This window comes from Xiphophorus maculatus, chromosome 7, assembly GCF_002775205.1.
Source record: "Xiphophorus maculatus strain JP 163 A chromosome 7, X_maculatus-5.0-male, whole genome shotgun sequence".
Classification (NCBI taxonomy): Eukaryota; Metazoa; Chordata; class Actinopteri; order Cyprinodontiformes; family Poeciliidae; genus Xiphophorus; species Xiphophorus maculatus.
Window position 1 is genome coordinate 20,415,174 of NC_036449.1, and position 23,894 is coordinate 20,439,067.

The 23,894-nt window shown below is 35.5% G+C and overlaps 1 protein-coding gene across 2 annotated transcripts in view; it reads left to right on the forward strand.

Moving 5' to 3' along the window:
• The window catches only part of LOC102231767 (receptor tyrosine-protein kinase erbB-4), a 282,261-nt gene that overhangs the window by 157,016 nt on the left and 101,351 nt on the right, over positions 1-23,894 (forward strand). For both annotated transcript variants that reach the window (XM_023337224.1, XM_023337225.1), the window contains exon 3: positions 8,007-8,193. In XM_023337224.1, the coding sequence (XP_023192992.1) occupies positions 8,007-8,193 (187 nt within the window). The remainder of the gene's footprint in view (positions 1-8,006; positions 8,194-23,894) is intronic.

A 23,894-nucleotide genomic window follows, 5' to 3' on the forward strand; every position in this document is an offset into this window, starting at 1 on the left:
ACTTCTGAAGTTGACATTTGTTTTTGTATGTTATTATTTATTTTAATACTACTTTGACACATTAACAAGTTGCTGCTTGTTAATTGTTTTGTCATAAACATATAACAAAGAGCTCTAACACGCACAAAATGTAGACATAAATCACCAGCACAGTGTAAAGTGAGACCCTTGGTGTCATGGTAAACTTTCAAGACAGTGCACTATGTTCTTATATTGGAAGGATATGTTATACCATGGGAATTGTTTCCCAGGCCTGATTAAGGAGCTAACCATGGGCTACATTGATCCAGGTCCTTCTACTGCTTCAGTTTTCTCTGCCTGCACATCAGTTCATTGTAGGGGAACGTGCAGAAGTGATTACTCTCGAATTAAGACTTGCCTCGCCGCAGATATATGTGTGGCATAATTAAATAATGGCTGCCTCACCCGAACAGTCCCAACGCAGACAAGACTCGCAGCCTCGTCAGATTGGCCCAATATTAACCATGACACATGCGTAACCAGGCTGGTAATTAATGCACTGAATCAATTACAAATTAGTCAATTTAGAGAATTCCCCATAGGAGTCCACTCATTACTAGTGCTATGATGGAGTTGGAAGTTCTTCTCATGGGAAGTAGTGTCACTTTACTGTTCTCCTTTTGTATCCTTCTTTATCCGTCTTCTGAAGGTAAGACAAATGATAAAACTCGGGTTGTTTTGGTATACCATTGCAAATGTCAGGTACTCAGGTCTAGATTACGAGCAGTGTTCAGGTAGAAGAAAATGTGAGGCTAATTGGATCTAATGAAGTCCCCTTTCTTTATAAGGTAGATAATGAGTGTCATCATTTGGAACAGCTGCTACAGCCATGCTGATTAGGTTAACTTTAAGCAAAATCTTCATTAAAAACTTTTAAATGCAAGTTTCATGGTTTATTATTTATGTTAGTCAAGCAAAACATACAGTATATATATTGTTGTAAATAGCACAGATTATACTGTGGAAAATTTAGTAAATATTTTAGAATTGCAGAGATTTTAACACCGATTATGTTTATTAAGTTATGTTCATAGAGTGGAGGTGGGGAAAAAAGTAAAGAAAGATTTAGTATCACCATTTGTATTATTGCTACTCACAGCAATGCATGGGATGGACACTGCCTCATTGTTTTCCTGCTGGTGGCAGAGTCTGTCTCAATTATGGATCTTTTAAGTTTAATTCTGAAACTGTCAGGAGCTGGAATAGGAATGAGCTGCTGGAAGATAGGCAGTGGAAGATAGCATGGAGGCCATTGTCACTAGCTGTGTGTGAATGTCAGTGAGTGCAGTGGAGTTTCCTCATGCTTACTGGTTACTTCACTGGGCATGACATTGGTGTCTTATCTTGTTTTTTGTTGTTGTTGTTTGATTTTGTTATTTTTTTTCCAGATCTTGCTTTGTGACGTAAAACACCTGTGTCACCACATCACAAATGTCCTCTATTGGATTTGATGACTGTGGACACCATTTGAATATCATGAACACATTTTAATGTTCAAGAAACCAGACTGAGGTGACTTAAGTTTTGTGACATGGTATATTATCCTACTGAATGTAGCCAATAGGAAATGTGAACATGATAGTCATATAGGGATGAACATGATCAGTGACATAGGTGCCTGCCTGAACAATTGAGCAAGCAGATCAGCTACTACCCCATTTTTAAAAGTGGGGTGCAAACCTATGTTTCAGCTCCACATTTTTGACCCAAAGAAAATTGATCACTCATAGCAGTCTTACATATTTACAAACTATGTTGACTCTCAATATATATTTTTAAAACTTGCAAACAAGTACCGTAAGAAATAACATCTTTATTTTAGTCTGCCCTTTACCGCTGGCCTGCTTCAATCTAGTCTGGTATTAATGAACCAGAAAGGTAAAATGAATTATTTCTCAGTAAACTTTTCAAATTTTATATTTTTTCCCGGTTTTTCTCACTCCCCACAAATCTGAACTTTTCTCAGCATTGCAGTAGTAGGCTGCAGCAGCTTAAAGCAGTGACCAATCTGTAACAGAGTAGCTCAAAGTATGACACGCAGTTGCTCCTCACTACTCAGAGAAACACAAGAATCAGCTTCAAACACCTAAACTGTTTTCACAAACAATGAAACACACCAACAGTAATTAGCAAACACCTGGTGGAACTGTACATCTGCTGTGCTCGTCAAGACACTTAATACATAGGTCAAAACTGCAAGTGATATTCTAAGACTTTCCTGTAGAAGTGAACCAAGGATGTCAAACTAGAAAAGAGATTATATATTTAGTCGTTGTATTAACCAAAATGCCAAAAGGAGTTCCTAAAGCAGAAATATACTGTTATAATATTAGGATGTTGCAAACATCAGGGAAACATTCAAGGAAAATGTAAAACTTTGACCTCTGCAACTAGGGTATCTTGTGGCTATGGTGTGCTACAAGGGACATTTTGCTGGCAGGGTTTAGAAATATTTGTACCCGTATAGGGAAGGCCACTTCAAATTAGCACAAAGTTGTTGTGAGTGATGACCTTTATCTTCTAAGACACTAGTGCCCCAATTCAAAGGGCACAGTTGTTGACTGAAAGTGAAGAAGCAAAGATGTGAATAATTTGCTGTTTTTGTCAGATTCCAATCTGGACTATTTAAAGTTTTGAAACTATAGATGAAGCAGCACTCTCAAATAAGCATCTATCTCATCCATTAATTAAGCTTATCCTTATAAATCGCGAAAATGTTGATTTTCATAATACTGCCTTTAAGTCCCATCTGTAGATCTCTAGATCTTTATGGTGTGCTCCGTGTTGCCTTGCGTCCAAAGCAAACAATCTCCTTTATCCCCTTAATTTATTAAGGGGATAATAAATTAAGGAGAACCAGTTATTTAATTGGTTCAGCAACCAGTTAAATAATTGGTTGTCGAACTTCGAAACTACAAGCCTGTTTTTACAATATTTGATGAGTATCATAACAAAATCTAAATGAGGTATTTATACTATAAATGGGAACTTCCTGATGAAGTTGGTTTTGTTAGACATTATTACACTGCATTACTGTAATTGCGTTATTACATTATTTCACTTAGGTTGATTTTTTTCTTGAAAATTTGCAAGAAACAAATATTTTCTATTGAAACAAAGAAAAAGTAATAAACACTAATAATTTGAACCCAAATCCAAACTTGCCCAGTATTAAAATGGAGAAACAAGCACCATGAATGAATGAATGGATAGTTGCATTTTTGAAGAGGGTACATATTTAAAGGACTGTCCAATTTTGTTTGTAAAGTTTTGAAAATCAATGTCTGGCCCACGGTTTCAAACATTTTACATTTGTCACTGACTTAATATTTTAATCTGGATGTCATTTACATTGAGGATGATCTCTGAGAGAACTCAGGGGGATTTTCTTAGTTACACTTATGGACACTTTATCCGGCTTCTGTGCCTGCTTACAGATGTGAAAGTGAGCTCAGGCAGAGGATTTATTGATGCAATACGGAAATAGAGGAAGCGAGCTTAGTGAAGGAAACCCTAAGCCCTCCCAGTACACCAGCACTGTGTATTTGTCTTCAATGGCTGCATCTCTGCATAGAACATTCGCTTGCCTCAATATGTATGGAAATGAGAAGGAATCATACCATTGTCTAAGTTTTTTTTTTTTTCAAAAATGTTAATCAAGCCCATTCCCCAACATTTCTAACATAATATGTGCTCCAAACCTTTTGTCTATGTTGTTTTTCGTCTCAAACATGGTATCAATTATGTCTTGAAAATTAAGTAAAACACAACCCAAACTCTTAACCTGTCATCTGTTGCCAATCTGTTGCTCTTCATGGTTCTTTTCTTCCCCAATTCTTTGTCCTTCCTTCACTGATTCTACTCAAAACCTTCCTCTCTTCTTCCTTCAGAGCTCAGGGATTGAAGGACTCAATTTCAAAACTGTGCACGTCTCAGTGACTCAAGTGAGGGGTTTGTTCCGCTGCCACACTTCCGCTCACAAATGCTTCTGCTTGGGTTGAAAAAGGGAGAAATCCCTGTTAATCTACTGAATCTGGCTCTCACCATCTCTTTTGTTCACTGTTGCTGAGATACTTATTCATTGACCTTTAAGAATTAATGTAAAGTCGGATGACACCAGTGAAGGGTCCCATTAAATAATTATATTTAATTTTACTTACAATATGTTAACTTCTCTGTATAAATTTGTTTCTTGTTTGGCTGGTCCTCCTATGTACTTCAGATACCTGTTTTAATTTTTTTCAAAACTTTTTTGACAAATAATTTGCTTTAAATTTTGACTGTAAGTTTACTGTGTTCTTACAGTGCCTTATATAATTAGGAACCCATTTGAACCTTTTATATTAGAGATGTTACAATCACAAATTTTAATGCGTTTTATCAAGATTTTATATGACAGCCCAACTGAAAGCTATGCATAATTTTGAAGTGGAAAGAAAGGTATCCATGATTTAAATATATTTACAAACATAATTCTCAAAAAAGTATATACAATGCTTATGTATTTAGCCCCATAAATAACATCCATTACAAAAAGGTGCATTCAGATGGCACTTAATGTGGAAACCTTAGAGGTTTTCAGAAAATATTAGTGAATAACCATACTTATGAATCCTGAAACAGGCCAGATAGGTCAGGGTAAAGTTGTGAAGTGGTTCAAAGCAGAATTTGATTAAACCTCTCATGAGAACTTACCTTAGACATGGCAATCAAATTAAATGTCAGGCCAAACAAGGGGTCATAGGTTCATGGTAACTGAATGGGCAGCAGTTCAAGTTTTGAAAGCTTTCAGCAAGACAGCTTTTACAAACATGGTGTATATGACGTACAGAGAAGTAGAAAAAAATATATTATTGAAAGAAAGCTATAAGACGTTTGCCACAACCCATGCGGGGAACATCCAAAATATGTGGAAATAGATGCTCTAATCAGATGGGACCAATATTTTCTTTTCTGGCCAACATGTAAAAGGCTACATCTGGGAGAACACTAACACTACAAATCAGCATAATATACCATCCCCATGTTAAAACATGGTGGTGGCTGCATTGTTATGAGGACAGATTTGTTCAGAAGGAAGGAAAATCAATTTGATGGAAAGACAAATTGCTATATTTAGTCACTTTTAGGAGCCTCCTGTGTCTAGTTCATGAAACATTGTTTTGTGAACCTTTTAAAATACATTATCACTTTGTGAAAAGTATCTTAACATAGGTTTATTCATTCTAACATTGTTTCTATTTTGTTGTTTTATTATTTATTTATGTTTTATTGATGTTGTTTTTTGTATGTTGTGTTTCGTTCATTGGAATACAGATGGAAATTAGCATCTCACCAAATTCAGTGTATTTACAACAAAATTGTGGATAAAATAAGATAAAGATACAAAAATGTGGCCACAGTAAACATTTTATTATATTGGTACCTGTACCGCACCATGTGAACGTTTGTGTTATCACCAACTTAAGGGATACATAGCCATTCTATCCCTTTGGAGCCGTGTGTCGTTCAGCCTGCTATAATCCAGATGCATGTTTTTCTCAAGTGGCCATACTTTGCATTTAGGCTGCATCAGGTCCCTCTATCAGGCTGGAGGGGCTTGATGATCTGTGTTTAATAAAAATGGCCATGAACAAGGCAGATTTAGACATTAGTTCGACAAGAGCTGGTAATCACTACAAGTTGTTTCTCTTTTCCCATGAATTTTATTACCAAACAAATAATGTGTGGGTTAAAAAGTGTGCATCTGCCATCTTCTTTCTCCTTTGTTTTATTTCCCTCTGCAAGACTGCACTTGGTAAAGTATTGATTTGGGAGCTGAAAAATAACAAACCGACAACAGTGCAAGTGCTGTAATAAACAGTCTCAGAAAAAGAAAAAAAAATGTGTATAAAGCCCCCATGAAATGTGGACCCTGAAGTAATTATTAGTTTCTGAATATGGTTAGAAACAGTCAGCCAACTTTAGTTGCTGCTGTTCTGCGCAAGCTTCTGTGTAGAAGCAAAGAGTACCTGGATTGGGAATGAAAGGTTATCACATGAAACTGCGTATATCACTGCACTACATAGATATCCTAAAGAGCGCTTTTCACCTTGTGTTCATACAAATTTCCAGGATATAGTTACACATAAGGGGGAAAAAAGCTCAACATACAGTTCTACAACACAGGTACACAAACTAATAATCAGGGATCTTTATGATCAAAGTTAATTTTCAATTCCAAACCAATCCTAATATCTAAATTTAAATAAATTTTAATCTACAACACTTTTACAGGAAGATTTAATGTTTTCTTGGTCCTTATATTGTAAAACTTCATCTAAAAGGAACCATGCACTTGCCGTATGTATGTATATGGCAAGTATACATATATACTTGGCATATATATGTATTTGTTAAACTTGTCATTGTGTCATGATAGTCCAATATGACACAGACAATCTGAGAAAAAGATTGAGCTCCTCTGCTTAGCTTTTATATTGATACTGCAGCACATTCTTGCTCTGTAAAAGCTCTATATAAAAAGGTAATTTTACATTAGTTGTCCAACACAACTTTTACTAATCTAGATGTTTAACACATAGAAGCTTGCAACATACTGTATATTTCTCAATACATAATATAGGCAATTAAAGTGATGATTTCCAAGATTACTCAATCTGAAGCCATCAGACTGTCCACTGGTAAATTGATGAGATCTGCTCACCCGGTTAATCATTCCTTGCACATCTGACATAAGCATGTATTTATATAAAATATCTGTATCAGATGACAGATCACTGTGTGTAATTTCTGTCAGTATAAAACAATGGACTGGCTGCAAGGTTTAACTTCCTATGTAAAATCATTCAAAACTTCACCCACACCAGCACAGACCATGAAGTGTAGATTTGTGATGAATGCATACAAACAAAATTATTTCATCACATCCTAAATAATATAAGCCATCTAACTTGTTATTTTACTTGAAACCAATAGCTGCATGGACAGACAAGTATTGAGCATAAAATGCATGCACAGAAGAATACAAATTCCCTTACATAAAAAACAAATACAATCTGAACTTGAAAACATATTTTGCATATGGCCATTAGCTGAGCTGAGATTGTCGTTTGTTTGCCAGTGACTGATGATCACACCACTTGTCAGCTGTCAGTCACTGTCACTAAACTATTAGGTATTTCCTTCTTACTTATTTCAGCTCAATGCACAAGTTGCAGCAGGACTTCACATACAGACTTGTTGATTATCAAAATAAGTTGGGCAAGCATGGAAAGACATTTTTGACTGCTTGTCTACTAATGACAGCCACCACGGATGGGTGGAAGGGAGAAAAAGGACACATGCTGTCACTTTGATTCACGCTACAGCAACTCTGAATGAGTGGCTCCTTGCCAGTGTCTCAACAGTCGTTATACCCTCCCTAAATGACATTTAAAGTGTGAAGCAATGGTTGTCCTTGTGACTCAGTCACCCCAGGCCGAGACCCGGCTATGAGCACTGAACCCTGAGCCAGGTTTTGCAGCGAGGCCACAAACCCTGAAGCAAAATCTCCTGCCTTCAATGCTGTAACTCAACTCCCTGGCATGATTGAAAATGTGGAAAGTGACCTTGAACACTTGGTCTACCAAGGATCTGATGTGGGCCTTTCATTTTCATTACTGTTTAATAGTTTGCACCTTTCTTTTCTATTTTTTCAGGTTTTGTGCATTCATTTATTTAAAATTAATAAGAATTATCAAACCTTGTTGTTGTACAGTACTTTGTTTTGGTATAGGAATAAAATATTTCAGCACTCTGATTTCTGTAGTCCTCAGAAATATTCACTGTCAATATTGCACAAAACAATCACCAGTTTTTTAGTTTTTCATCATTATTGACATGTGTCTTTACTATAAAAAAATTGGTTCTGTCAGTGGCACTTTTTTGCCACAGAATGCTAAAAAACCCCAATTAACATTAACCTTCTATAACTCTGTTTACAGTCCATACGAGAAGTGACTGGCTACGTGTTGGTGGCTCTGAACCAGTTCGACTACCTGCCTTTGGAGAACTTGAGGATCATTCGTGGAACCAAGCTTTATGAGGACCGCTACTCGCTTGCAATCTTTCTGAATTATAGACGGGATGGAAACTTTGGCCTTCGACAGCTGGGTCTTAAAAACCTCACAGGCAAGTGGCTGAATTGATGTGGATGGATATTTAATTTTGATATATTTGAATATATGATGGATTCCATAGTTTTGGTGTTTGGTGTTTGCTGTTTCTTCAAGGACCTAACCAGTAGGACTTAATTTGTTAATTCATTTACACCAAGTGCTCACACACATGTATTTTTCATAATTAACAATCCACATGTCAGTCAACCCTAGGGTGTTTAACTTGATGTTGATAGGACATTATATATGACTGCCTGAGAAAATATACTATTGTGTGGGTGGCTCTGTTGTTTTGTGAACAGCAGATCTTTGTGCAGCTTGGTTTTCTTCGGGAGCCCTGACCTTGAGGTCAATATTAAATAAAGTTCTTGTCTCATAAACAACATGAAGAGCTCTTTCACTTCAGGGTTAAGAGTGGCGTACCACAGAGAGCCCAAGTCCTTATACAGGATCAAAGTATGATATATTCATTCTGAAGCTAAATTCAACCTCACGATCTTTCCAAGTAAATGTTGATGTACAGAATAGAAAACTGTGTTAAGTGGCACCAAGCAAAGATGTTCAAATAGAAATTATTTAGTTCAATGTATGATTTAATGCTTACTAAAGCTTATAAAAGGGAAATAAATTAACAGCTTATGTACAATAAGAAGCTTTCACATAATTTTAATTCTTTTGTTCTGGAATGCAATTTAAATTCAAGAGAATTGCAACCACTTCTACTGTCTATACTGGTAACGAATCTGCAGTTTCTTAAGTCCTTTATTGTCATTTGGATTGTTTTCTGCTATTTCGGTAACTTGATTCTATGTCTTTTAAGCAATCAGTTAAAAATAACAGTTTGTAAGAATGAAGTATTAAAATACTTTTGTACAAAAAAAAAACACTCTGGAAAATAGTTTTCCTTAACTACAAATAACCCATCTACAAATGGGTTATTTAAGAGCCGAGAGGGAATCACTATTGACAAGTAACTCAAATGACTGTAAGACAAAATTATTATTTGGGCATAACAAAGTTATTTACATGGAGGTATGAGTGATTCATTTACAGTGGAAGTACAAATTTCACGTTAATTCCTGGTCATTTCCATATAATTCCAGAGAAGCTTGCAAACTGATCCAAATAACCATTTTTTTGAACTTCCATGGTTCATGGAAACTGAATACTGAGAAAAAGCCCACTTTTCATGTGAAAGGCAACAGCAACCAAAGTGAAACAGATCATAGTTAGATTACAATAACATTTTATCATAACGGATGTTTATTTTAGTGTTTTTAGACTGAGACATGGCACTGAACCCTATTTGAGCCTTTTTTGAACCTTATTTTTAAATTATTTAATCCTCTCTCAATCTGTCCATTCTCTGTTTCTTCTTGGTGATTCCCCAGAGTTGAAAAACGTAACAGAGCCTAATCAGGCTTTGTAGGCTAAGGCTGTATCTACTTTTGTGTTACATCACAATGCAGTATATTTTCTTACATTTTCCAGCATTTTTAGGGAATAGCAGTTGTCTGTCACAAACAGCAGCCAAACCAGCTTTTTTCAGTTGGGTGCCAAGTTGAAGGCAGTGTTCTGGGAATCGGGGCTGGACTCTGTGAAAAAAGGCTGTTTGATCTGCCATCCATGGCCTTAAGCCATTAAGAGGGGGGGAAGTTATGTACAAAAGCACTGGTCTGCAACTGCTCTACTTCATCAATCTGTCTCCTACTGAAGAGATGGTATACAGGGAAAACAACATAATTGTTTAAGGCCAAGATTTTCATCCTCCTCAAAGGCAGCCATTTCATTGAGTGTGTCAAACCCAAATTAACATAATTGAGAATTTCAACTTTTATCTATCCTTACCAGATCATAGTCACATCACATTTAGTTGTGTATTTCCTGGGTTTTTAAGTGGCCATAGAGTTAAACTTAAAATGTTTTCAATTTCTTCCAATTTTCAGATCCAAGCAAGTAAAAAAAAAAAAGAAATTGCCTTTTTTCAAGGACTGGGTGCACTCTGTGTATTGTCTACAGATGTTTTGAGTCATTTTTCCCAGTCCTAGTTGTGTATCAGTTCTTTGGATATAGGTCCAAGTCAAGTCATGAAATTCCTCTTGATAAGCAATAAAAAATTTATATTCACACGTCAGATACATGCCATCTAGGGTGACTAAAACACAAAGGTGTTGTGACCTGTGAATTCAAATTATTATTGCTGTACAGAGTTTAATACAGCAACATCTCTTCTGAATGAATCAAGCAGGAAGTGCTTTTGTTTTGAAGGACTGTTGTTGGCATACTGAAGACCTCCACGTGCAACCTCTCCACTTCCCTATGAGGTAGTGCATTAGAATTTACAATTTTTGTGCTCCTTACTTGAAATCAAAGTTTTTACCAGATTAATAGAAAACTATGTCCTAAATCTGCATCTAAAAGCTTTAAGTATAAAAACTCAGAATAATTAAGAATGTTGATTATATAACTGACTGTGAGAGATATCCATATGTTCATTTTTAAAAAGCTACATGTTCCATGAAGGGGTTATTAATCATAATTTTGCCACAGTCTAAAAGAGACCTGGTTAACAATTTAATCTCACCTTTAAACGCAAATGCAAATTTCTTTTAGAGCTGTAATCTGCATATGACTTTAACATCTTTAACAATGCTGTTACAGTAAAAGAAAAAAAAAGGAAATTACTTTTAACTCTTTTTACTGACATCTGCTGTTTAGAAACATTACATAGAACACTCCAATGCTTTGTGTAATGTTGCCATGGCATCAAGCCATTTGTATGCACAGCAGTAACACAGAGAGGACAAGAAATTATTTACTCAAATGATCTACACTTGCCAGTTACAATCAACCCTGATTAGATTAGACAAAGACTTGAAGCCAACTTGAAACCATGTTGAGTCACAAGTATTTGGAGCGTGAGTACAGAGAAAGTCTGAAATTGTAGTTTTTGCAAGTTAATCAGCAATTCAAATCAACACTCAAATCTAAGTTTTATACCGTAGCTTCCATCTTTGTTACAAGGTATAGGATTATGGGTTGTTAACCAAATTTTGTATGTATTAGCTATTAACCCAAAGCCATCAAAAGTTATATTATGTTACCTTCATCTTATTTTTTATTCTTACAGGCAAAAGCACAAGAGAATTGGGCTACAACAACCTTCCACAGTTTGTGATGGTAATCTCAGGATAAACTATAAGAGTAAAACAGACTCCACATTTCCGTAAAGAGATTAGATGCTGTAAACAAGTTGGGGTTGGGGTGGGGTACTCTATCAGTCTTTTGCTGGAGGAGAAACCCATGTCCCTCCTTAGACCAGTGTTTCCCAACCCTGGTCCTCAAGGCACACTGTCCTACATGTTTTAGAGGTTTCCGTGCTTTAATGTGCCTGATTCAACTGATTGCAGTTCAACAAACACCTCATCACAGTCACAGTCAACACAGTCATCAGTTGAAATCAGCTGGACTGAAGCAAGAAAATACATAAAACATGCAGGGCAGTGTGCTTTGAGGACCAGGGTTGGGAAACACTGCCTTAGACAATGGTGAAAAACAGAGATTTGTGGAAGTGACAGGGTGTAAGAATTTAACACGTAAGAGCTATGGAGTGAGGCTCATTGATGCTGTGAAATGCATGCAAATTTGAGTGGTTTCAGTGTGACCCGTCTTCCAAAATTTAATAATTTCATACTTTCATAGAAAGTAGGTGAAAAAAACATCTGAACTGAGTTGTACCAAAGAGCATATCCCTGTTCTGCCTGTTTTATTGCAGATCAAAAACAAGATCATAAATTACATCAAAACAAACTAGTTGTAGCTTGGACTGTTCCAGATATTCCTGAAATGGTAGCGAAAAACAATTTTCTCCATTCAGATGTACACTTCCAAAGGATCTCCTCAGAGCTCAAAAGCTGAAACACTAACCTAGCTTTTCAAAACATTTTATAAATTGCTGAACCTGAAGAATCTCTTGTCATACAAGGTATGCTGAAATGTTTGTTCCACCTTTTCATATCTTGGAAAAATATCATAAGCCTTCATAGATTAAAAAAACAACAAGAAAACTTGTTTTAGCATGTCCTTGTTACTGCTTTTTACATACATGGAGCTAACTGGGAGAGGAACTCTTGGGGATTAAGCCAAATCATTTGTGTGCTAGAGTTGTGTGCAGTTGTCATCACACAACATTGGACTGAGGAAGAAAATAAGTCTTAGTCCTCTGCAGTAGATCAAACTCCTTCCTTCATGTGAATGCCTTAGTGAGTTGAAGCCTAGACGTCTCATTTATTACAAGGCCTTTGATGTTGCTGTCACATTAGTCCATTGCTCCCACAGCTATAGCTCCCAGGAGAAGTGTAAAATGATCGATATCATCTATAAGCAACACATAAAAGAGGATAAAACTTATTAAGACCATAAAAGGGTAATCGAGAGAAGGCACAGCTAAAGGCCCCCTCAGTTGTTGAACCCCACATGTATTTCCACTTGGGTAAAAATTGCCTTGGGATGAAATCAATTTGTCGGTACAATATTGTAGCATTCCACTTATTGATTTTTTTAGGTGCACTCTGCTCGCTGTGAATGGACTTTCTGGATTTAAAGGAACTGGGTGGGATGGAGGGAGGTCTTTGGCTGAGCAGGGATAGGACTCCCTCTGATGCACCTTTCAATCAAGCTTAGCTAAGTTATCCTCATGAATATGAAATATAAGTCACTGCAAAGCTGGGAAAAGTTTAGGGATTGTGTTTGCGTGCACAGGGGTGTGTAGAATAATAAATATAAAATACCCTTTTTCCAAGTGTGAGAAGTTTAGTTGTTTGTTTGACATTACTTTCTGAAACCCAGAGAAAGTTAAAGCATATTTATTTTACAACAAACCCTTTTACATTTTCTTAAAAAAATGTATCCTTTTACACTAGAATCATAAACTTCAAATGATTTCATCTTGATTTTATGGAATAGTTCAATACACAGTAGTGTACAATTCTGAAGAGAAAAAAAATACATGGTTTTCTAAATCTTTTACAAATACAAAGGAAAAGTGGGGTGTATATTTGCATTCAATCCCATGGTAGCAATTACATTTGCATGTCTTTTTTGGTATGACTAACAGCTTCACACATTTAGAGACTGACTTTTTTGCCCATTCTGCTTTGTAAATTAGCTCAACATCAGATTTGATATATATATATATATATATATATATATATATATATATATATATATATATATATATATATATATATATATATATATATATATATATATATATATATATATATATATATATATATATATATATATATATATATATATATATATATATATGTATATATATATATATATATATATATATAGTTATTTATTTATTTATTTAATTGTGCTATTTGCAGACCAATGTTATCTAACATTAGTAAACAATGTTTTTTTTTTCTTTTCAGTAAACATCTTTATTCATACTGAGATGTAATTATACCCAGGCAGGTAATATTTATTAAATGACTTTTGAAGGCATTTTTTTTTTTTGCCATATATTTTATTTTCAGGTAATAGAATAAAAGGGCTGATTAAACATGCAGGCCACAATTTTCAGACTTTTGTTCATAAAACAAAAAAAAACCCATGCTGAATTTTAGTTCTTCTATATGTATGCACTACATTGTCATTGTTTATTACATAAAAGTGCAATAAAATTTACCAAAGCCTTATTCTAATGTGACAAATATAGACAAGAATGCTCTGTTCAAAAGTACTTTCTTCTTATACCCCATTTTTGCCTGAGCATCTAAGCAAGATAAAGGTTATACAGTGTTGCCTGCTGACATTTGCAAAAGTTCCTAATCTTTATTTTGATTCATGCTGATACACAATGTTGTCTTTCATGCTCAGGCAGACAGTTCTAGTTCTTCTCTCTGGATTTACATGAACCTTGGAAAGCTTTTGTTCTCTCACTTTGTAATTACAGCCTGTTTCTCTGGCAAAATATTATCAGCCACAATAAGGACCACAACACAGATGAGTTTTCTGATTTAACACATTTTACTGCTAATGCCTCCCCTCCATTTCCCCATTGCACCCTGTGTCTATTTTTTTCCACATTTGTTTTGTGTTGTTGATTCTTTTTTTCTTCTTTGAACCACACCATGTCTGCGCCGCTTCTGTCTAAAATGAAGCATCCAATCTAAGGCCCCATCTGCTGAATGATCTTCTCTCATTGCATGCATGTACACAAGTCTGTGTTTTACGCCAAGGCGTTATCCACTTCTTCATGGCCCATCTGCTCTCTCTTTATCTCTTCCATTTTTTTGTCTGCCTTCCACCTCTTTATCCCTCGTTCTTTCTCCACCATATTTCAGATAGATGTCTTAATTTGTCTCATTGATGGCTTTAGCAAAAAAAGCAAACAATGTCGTGTTTGCATGGCTTGTCACTGTTTACAAAACTCTTACAAAGATTGAGACTTTCTGCAACCTGCAAGTGCTTTTGCAGTTTGGGCATCATATGCTGAGCTTTTCTAGTTTAATGCGGGATGACAGCAGTACAAAAGGAAACCATAGAAAGGACTGTTTAGGGTGTAAGGTGAAAGTGATTATTTAAGTTGCTGTGTTGTCCCCAGTATATGGACTGCTTAATGAGGGTGCATAAAATTAGTCCCTTTCTTTGAAACCTATATCTTTTATTCATCCACTCGCAATTAGAAAATGAATGAGCAATTCTGCCAAAGGAGGCAGGCCAGATTGGTTTGGTGCATGTCACCAGAATTCAGTTGAGCTTCTTGCCTGGCAGCCCACAGACCTCAGGTCTCCTTCAATTGTGTGTCTAATTGATTACTTCCCATGCAATTACTCCCGTGTCACACTCAATATTTCACCGCTCCAGGAAAGGGGCAAGTGGGAGTTCTTTTTTGAAGGACGAGATTCATACTGTCACATTTGTGGGGCCCTAATGTGGATCGTAAGGAGGGACATGTTAAATTGAAGTATGGAACAGGCATCAAAGGTACTTCCTGTTAATTGATTGCTGTGTAATACCACTTGCTGACACAGTGAATGAAACTACTGACTTAAAGCAAATATGACACAACCTGGGATATCATTTATTCACTATGTTTGGGTACACTTAAAAGTTTATAAAAAATACCAAAATATTATCCTTTTGTAATTATTTCTGTCAAAGTAGTTCGTAATAGGTTGCCACACTAGGGATACATAATTGACTTTTTACAGATATTGCTTGGGATTGCATTTGTGTATATGGGAGCGGGGGCATTGAAACACATTAATATGAGAGAGCAGACACACAGATCATGTCAACCCAAACCATGTTGTAAAATATAACCTCAATCTGCTTGTGATTTCTAGTGAGGCTTGTTTGTCAGATTAAGTGTGCCTTTTGAAAGTAATAACTTTTAAACAGGTTTTTAACATTAGACCCATATTTCTACATTAAGAATGTTTTTTTTTCTTGGTCAGATTTGATATTTTTATATTGAATGTCTTGTTTTTATTAGCTGTAAGTAAGACATCGTCATCATTAGCAGAAACAAAGGTTTTAAAACATCAGTCTGTGTAATTAATCTATATAATGCGATTTACTTGTAACTTCAACTACTGAAATACATGAACTTTTCATACATTTTCCAATTTATTCAAAACAACTTTACACTGCTTACAGTATGCCTACATCTGCATCAAAACCAAGATTAGGACATTGATTGGGAAAAATAGCTCCCTATGCCTTAACATCAGTTTAACTTTTTTTTTAACCAGCTCATATTGCTGCCTAAATATACATTCATTCCATTAGAAACTGAACCTTGGTGGTCTGCTGGAAGTAAGAGTGGACTTTAACCTCATTAAAAGTTAAAGGAGGCATGGAAGGAATTTTAATGCCAATTAATAATCAAAAACACTCCCAAGTCTCTCTCGTGCTTTTCCTTCCTTCAAGGCAAAGACATAGATTAGACTGATGAGCTCCAATGCATTTGTAAAATGTAATAAGATGAATAAGATATATTTTATTTGTTAAAATCTCATCAGATTTCTTGTTCCAGATGCTACTCTTTATGTCAGGCCCTATAAGTAGTGCTGCCTCATGATATTTAAAATTATTATTTTTGTCATCATATATTAACACAAATTAAATTGCTGCTTCTTTAATGTTTTTAAATCAGCATAGGTCTCAAAGCATACCACAATAGTTGTGTGATGGAGTTGAATTTATTTTATTAGTTAAATGAAAGTATTGTAATGTACCCAAAAATTCTAAAGAATAAACATACCATAACATTATCAATCAAAGCAAAATGATAAATTTTTACATAGGAACTACTTCATGTCGAGTTTAGTTTGGTGTCGCAAAAGACTGCCAGCTAAGCAAGAAAGAATGCATAATCTATTTTTAATATAATATTTAGTAATAAAGACATTGTCTTAGCATACCTCAGGACCAGGGAATGACATTTTTTAATGATAACAAACCAAAATTCTGAACTTTATAATTCATGTAGATCAGAAATAGGTTGTGAGCTGTCTCCTACAAAATAATGTGCAGACCAGCTCTGTACATGAAAGATTGTCAGTACTGCAGTGAAATTAGTGATGCAAAACATTTCCACAGTATGGTGACCCATTAGCTCAGAATTCACTCAAACTCTGGCCACATCAAAAATCGCATGATGAAGGTGACTCAAGTTCAAAGCCTTCTGGATGTCAATGAATTTTTCAAGTAAAACTGCGGGTTTTTTTAAGGGGGATCAAAAATATGTTGTATTTGCTTGCAAACCTCAAGATAAGTATTCTGATTATATTAATGTTTTATGACTGATCTAATTTATATACCTCCATCAAGGATAGAACGGTACTGAAATAAACATAACTATTTAATCAGTTTTATAAAAATTAGTGCTCAATCATTTTAAAAAATGTATTAGACTAATCACACTCTCAGTGATTAATCATGATTAACAAGAAAGTTGAAGAATTTTCCACTTTTCTTGCTGTCATGGGAAACTCTCATATTTTGCTGTTGTTCGTTGCTCCACGTGTGCCGGGCCATCAATGAACTGCTGTGAACTAGGTAACTATCTGTGGGAGAGAAGCTTTTAGGTAGTACAATTTAATTGTGTTATGTTTTAACACATTAAACATTTCAGATTAAATAGCATGCATTAATATTGACACCCGTAATAAAGTTGTATCAACTTTTTAAAAAAAGTGAAGTACTTATTTATTTAAGAGTTATGATCACTTAATCAAAGGTCACTTTAAGTCATTTTGAATATATTTGAAGGTGAAGGGTTTAAGTGTTTTGTTTTAGTTGACTCGCAATAATATCTCGATGGACAAGCATTTAGGAAGTCTCCTTAAAACAGCTTAAACACCAGTTTGGTGCGCATGAATGGGACTACACTGAAAGATTTTGTACTGTTTTTTAATTATGTGTCAAAGGTTCATCATGGATTTTCATTGTAATTTGTTGAAAAGCATTTCACAGATATGATGGCATTTGATCATACTGTCTGCCATGTTCAGTTTCTGTCACTGACTGTCTGTCACTGCAGATCTAATATGTCACTGCATAGACGTGTGGCCTTCACATAAAGTTTTTTACTTTGATTCAGAGGGCAACATGATGTTTAAAACAGGCTTTTGATGTCAGAGACTCTGCTCATCTCAGAGGAAGAACAAAATGAAGAGGAAAGCAAGTAAAGAGGGAATTGATTGGCAGCTCAGGGGGTCTCAAAAGGCTTTGTAAAATCTGTCACTCTATATCAATTTATTTACATGGCCTAAACGGACATGATAAAAGAATTTCAAACTTGACGTGGATTTCAACAAGTTCTTTATAGTGATGTAGTTAGCAATATTGCATAACAACAAGTGAAGTCACTGTCATGGCAAAAAAAAAAAAAAAAGTAGATACTCGCTGCTTCCATGGTAGAAGCATGCTGGTCCTGCTGATCAAATGTTCTTTGTGAAAAGTATGAAAGTACCAAAATCTCAAGGTCAGAAGACATAATTTCTACTAATCTGGGGAGGGTTATAATATAATTCTAAGTTAATTAAAGCTTATCTTTATACCACGAAAATGCTCAAGAAAAATTGGAAAACTCTGGACCATTGTCCATCTCTCTCTAGCAGTGGATGTTCAAGCAAATTCACTCAAAGGTGAGACTGTGCATTGCTGAGAGAAATTGTGTTGAATTAAAGCATAATTTCAGACTCAGCTTTATTTTGGTTGTAAAATATCTGTTCATGGCAGAAAAACTAATACAAATTAAACAAGTTTGGCTTGTTTGAAATTGAATCTTGGAAAAATCATTTCTAAAAAATAAAAGCATGTCTTGGAAAAGTTTGTCAAGTTTTGCCTGAGTGAACTACTAGTCTTTAGGAACAATGTCTTCTGGACAGATGTGAGATACTAGAGACTTTTGCCTAAAGTAGAGCCATTTTCTACAGTTCTATTTTCACAACAAATTGACTATTACCTGACTATTGTCAGAGAGAGAAGCGGGAACACATACAACAAAGGTCTCAGGATCGGTAATCGAAGCCTGGATGACTGCATCAAGGACTATAGCCTCTGTGTATGAAGTGCCTGCTCTACCACTACCCTACAGAGTAGTGGTAGAGTATTGGGGTATTGTAGGGGGTATTGGTAGGCACTAGGTACAGTTTGTAGGTACAGTAGAGTACGGTAGTGCTCTACCAGCATCCCCAGTACCAACATCACATAGCGAGTGTTAAACATGGTGATGGAAGAGTGATGATTTAGACTAAATTTTTTAGTCACTAAAACTCTGCAAATTTACATTGAGAGGACCATACACTCGACTGTATACCAGTTGAATGGAAAAGCATTTGACTAACAGATGGTCTTACTTGGAAATAAGTTGGAATTAGGATAGAGATCCTGATAAAACATTTTTAAAAAGATTAATCACATTCTAAAACTCCACATGATTAAGCAACTGTTTCCAAACTTCTAACGTCAGTCAGATTTTCTCTACATCAATATGAGACAATGGTAGTCTTACACAAAAAAATTACTTCTTTAGGTTGCTCAAAATAGTGGTTCAACAAACTATTTAACTATGGAGTGCACATAATTTTTCCATAATTTAATACAGTATTGGAACCTGTTTTCACCATTGCTTCACCTGGCATCTATTACTTTGCAGACTCTGAAGTTCTTCTTTTGGTGGGTTGGGTTGGATCAGTTAAACAATGACAACCGATAAATTGGCCTTCAGAGTTTTGTAGGCTGTAATACCACTATATTACTGTCATTTTATCAAAAAACACTACACAAGGAATGTTTCAACTTGGAATATTTTAAAACTGGAAAATCTTTAAATAATTCAAGTCGAAGGTCACATTAAACTTTATAATGATGTATTTTTTCTGGAGTTGTAGTACTTTATTGCTCAACATTATAAATTACAATAAAATTAAATATTTTTCTGTTTTTCACATGTAAGTAAACTTACAAAATCAGCAGGGGATTGAATATGCTCATCCCTCCCACCCCACCACAAGCATATTCTCACGCTCCTCCACACACACCCCCACCCACACACACACCCACCACTACACAGACATTGCCCTTCAACCCTTCAAATATACCACTCCTCTTCCTCTCTAGGCATTTTAATAATTAATATGCTTATTTTTGCCTCTTTGGTTGCAGCCTTGAGTAAGTAGAACAACTATTGAAGTGGGTGGTGTTGGGCAAAGCTTTTTTTATTAATCTTTGTGGCTGTATTATGTCACTTCTGGCTCAATTGCACAGTAGCCTTACTATATTGATTTACAGTTCAAGGCACAAAATTGTCAAATCAAATTGAAGCTATGGTTATCTTAGTCAGTGTTATTGACTGAAATAATTTACTTTACATTTATTTGTTCTATTAAATATACCCAATGTAAGAAATAAATAAGTATGCTTAGATTCTTGTTCTTTTAATCATCAAAGCACTTTTTTTTTGGTTGTGTGTTTTTTTTAATATGCTTCATGGAAAAATTATTTGGATTAAAAACAAACCTTTTAAAGAGTCCAGTGAGAGTATGTAATTTTTTTTTTGCAAGTTTGTTGCCCATTCCCCATTCATTCTTCTATTAAGTGGTCCAAGATGCTTTTGAGATACAAATCTCAAAAGCAGGTGAGATGCTTGTTCCAGGTACTAATATTGAATGCCGAATAAAGCTCACATTTTTTACAGGGAGGAAGGAGACATTACAACCACTGAATATGGGAAGGTGGCACAGTGTTTCAGGCAATATTCCCTGTGAGGCATTGAAAGTGTTGCACTTGGCTGCACATACACAAAGTGCCAGAAATCGTTGTGTAAACAAAGCAGACCTTGATAAAATGGTCCTAACCATAAATCCTTTTCTTATTATAATATAATTGCCTAGCCACTAAGAAGTTGGTGTGAGTGTTGGCATTTGTAGCTTTGGGAAAGCACATATTAAAAAGCTAGTCAAGATAAACTTACAATTGTAAAATGTACAGATAACCTTTCTATTTACTATTTTGAAATGTGGTTTCAGGAGCTAGTGGCTTCTATGTAGCCTGAAATGACATGAACTCTAACCCATCTGTCTCTAAGTCACTATCCAAGAGTGTGTATTCAGATGACTGCCTTCAGCCTGGGAAAGATGTTTACTTGCTAAATGTAGTACTGTTTGTGTTTAAATACTCTTCATGGTCTCTGTGCGAACCTTTGTGTTATGCTTAATGCATACTTTAGCTGTGTTAACAAAGTGAGAACATTGGTCTGTAGAGTGTTACTGTGTTTTAGTAGACCTGAAAAAACAAGGCCTCATTTTATTCAAACCATGCCCAGAGTGAATCCAGCTTTCTCTTTGGTAAAACCAACATAGTTTGTATGCTTGTGATAAGATACATGCACTCCCTTCAGTCTCCCTCTTCTCTTTTTCCTTTGCTTCTCTAAGACCCTGGTTTGTTTGTCCATTCCAGACGCTTTGCTTCATTTTAATTCAGCTGGCAGGCTGAGCACGCATCAGCCTTGATACGCTAAGTGGCCCTCAGCAGCAGCTATTAGAGATCCCTTTACTCTTTTTTTGTAAATCACTCAATCATATATAGTTTAATAATCTTGGTATTTTGTTTTTTTTGTCTCTTTCTACATTTTGTGAGTTTTGTTTTTCTTTCTCACTTAGATATTTCCTTTATCTTGGGAGTATTTTAATGATTTTCTCTCCCTCTTCTTTCATCTTATCCATAAAGCTCTGATTACCAGGATTTTATCACAGTTTATGTTTGAAATAAACACAGATGCAACCCCTCCTCTCCATAAATAGTCTGTCATAATTTTATTTTTTTCCACTTCTTGTATATAAGCACATGGTTTGCCTTGCTCAGGCATAATTCCATAATCCCTAGATCTTTGCCATTTTTCATAAAGACTCTTGGAAATAATTGCAGCAGGGTTGGGCCAAATGTAATCAACAGTCCATGACTGAAATTCTCTCAGAGGAGAGGAGGCATGTGTTTGGGGGATGGGGGCCAGGGCCAGCACCACCATGACATTTGCTATATCTCCGAAAAAGTGCAAGATTTCTTTATTACCAAAAAAGTAAATGTTAGAGTTTCCAACCCCAGTTTATGCTGAATCTGGAATTATTAGGCATAGCATTATGACTACTGAGAGATTGAATAAATACATCCGACTATCTATTCATCATTGCTTTTGCAAGTGATTACTTTGTCTTCAAGGTTGATGTGCTAGAAGCATAAAAAATGGGCAAGTGTGAGGATTTTTAAGGTTAAATTGTGAAGACTACTGGTTTTAAAAATCCACTCTTGTATGGCTAGAAAGTTACGGGCGGCAAAGGCTCATTGCTGGACATGGGGAACAAAGGCTTGCCCTTGCAGTCCGATCCAGCAAATGAGCTGGTATAGCTCACAGTGCTGAAAAAGTTAATAATGTTTCCAACATAAATGTGTTAGACTCCACAATGTGTTGTAGTGTTATTGCATATGAGGCTGCATAGCCAGTCAGAATACCCATAACGGTCCCCAATAGTTCCAACAAAGACTATATAGGCACTAGAAATGGGCTGCAGAGCAATGGAAGAAGGTACATTTGAGTGATAGGGCACGTTTTAAATTTGTATCCCTTAAATGGCATGTTTTGTGTGCATTGCTTTGCTAATAAATGCACCAGGGTGTACTGTGATAAGATGGCAAACCTGCAAAGCGAATGCAATGTTATGGGCCATATGTATGTATCTCCAATATGTACATATCTATTCATTACTGCAGACCATGTTCACCCTTTCACTGCAGTGGTGTACTCTTACAGTTTTCGCCTCTTTCAACAAGCTAATGCACTCTGGTGCAATTCAAAAATAGATGGAAAATAGTTTGAGGAGCACAACAAGGAGTTTGAGTTGTTGACTTGACCTTTAAATTTCCCAGATCTTAAGGCAGACTAGCATTTGTGGGTTGAACAAGGTAGTCTGACCCAGCGAGGTAACCCTTTAAAATATGACAACACGTAAAGAATCCACTGCTCACATCTAGGTACCAGTTACAATAGCAGGGATTCAGTGTTCTAGTGACATCTATGCCTCAACACAGGGCTGTTTGGATTAAAAGAGGGGATAAAGACACTTTAAGGCAGGTGGTCATGATGTTATCTTTCCTATGTATATCTTTCCTTGGTACATTTCAAACATTTAAATTTTATTAAAATTGATGCTCTTTGACACTAACATATACTGTATGTATATATATATATATATATATATATATATATATATATATATATATATATATATATATATATATATATATATGCATGTGTGTGTGATAAACGGACATTTCTCAGAAAATAAAAATTTTAATAGCCAACAATACTAAAACCCAACCCCCGTGTGAAGAATGTCTTTGTTTTTCTGCTCTGACACCCATGTTCACATCTGCCAGCTGCTCTGCGGCTTCTTGCTCTGTGTTACTCATTGAGCATATGCCAATCAAATATTTTTTAAGGTAATGCTTTACATGTTAAGAATGCATATTTTCTATCATTTACTGGAAATGCATCAGAGTGCATTTGTTGCTTGTTATTTTTTTCAGGAATATTCCCAACTGAGATCTTAGGAGCTCCACTGCTGAGTTGCCAACAGTGTAATGTCAAGATATGCACACCAATGAGCAACGATTGATTAGGCACTCTGCAACCGTAATTTTTAAGAGAAAAGGTATTCAACTGGTAGCACACCTTTTGGTGGCCAGTGTACAAGTGTAGAAATAATTGATTTTATTAATATATATATATATATATATATATATATATATATATATATATATATATATATATATATACAGTATATATATAAGTTTTTAAACCATAATTTCCTGACTTGAGCACACATGAACGTAAGCTGCACTCACCAACTTTGCAAAGGAACAAAATAAATTACTTGTATAGATTGTGCTTATCTATGTGGGAACAGCAAGGCATATAGAATAAACAGCAAACCAATGGACACATAGCATAGTGCTATCTTTGTATTATGCTAGCGGCAACAATTGTTGCCATGCTTACATTCACTCTTATGATCAAAAGATGAATGAAGGGATACAATTTTCTTTATATATCAGTAGAAGACACTTGAAAGAACATATGTTCAAAATATTTTATTTATATTTGTTTATTTAAATATTTTACTAACTTCC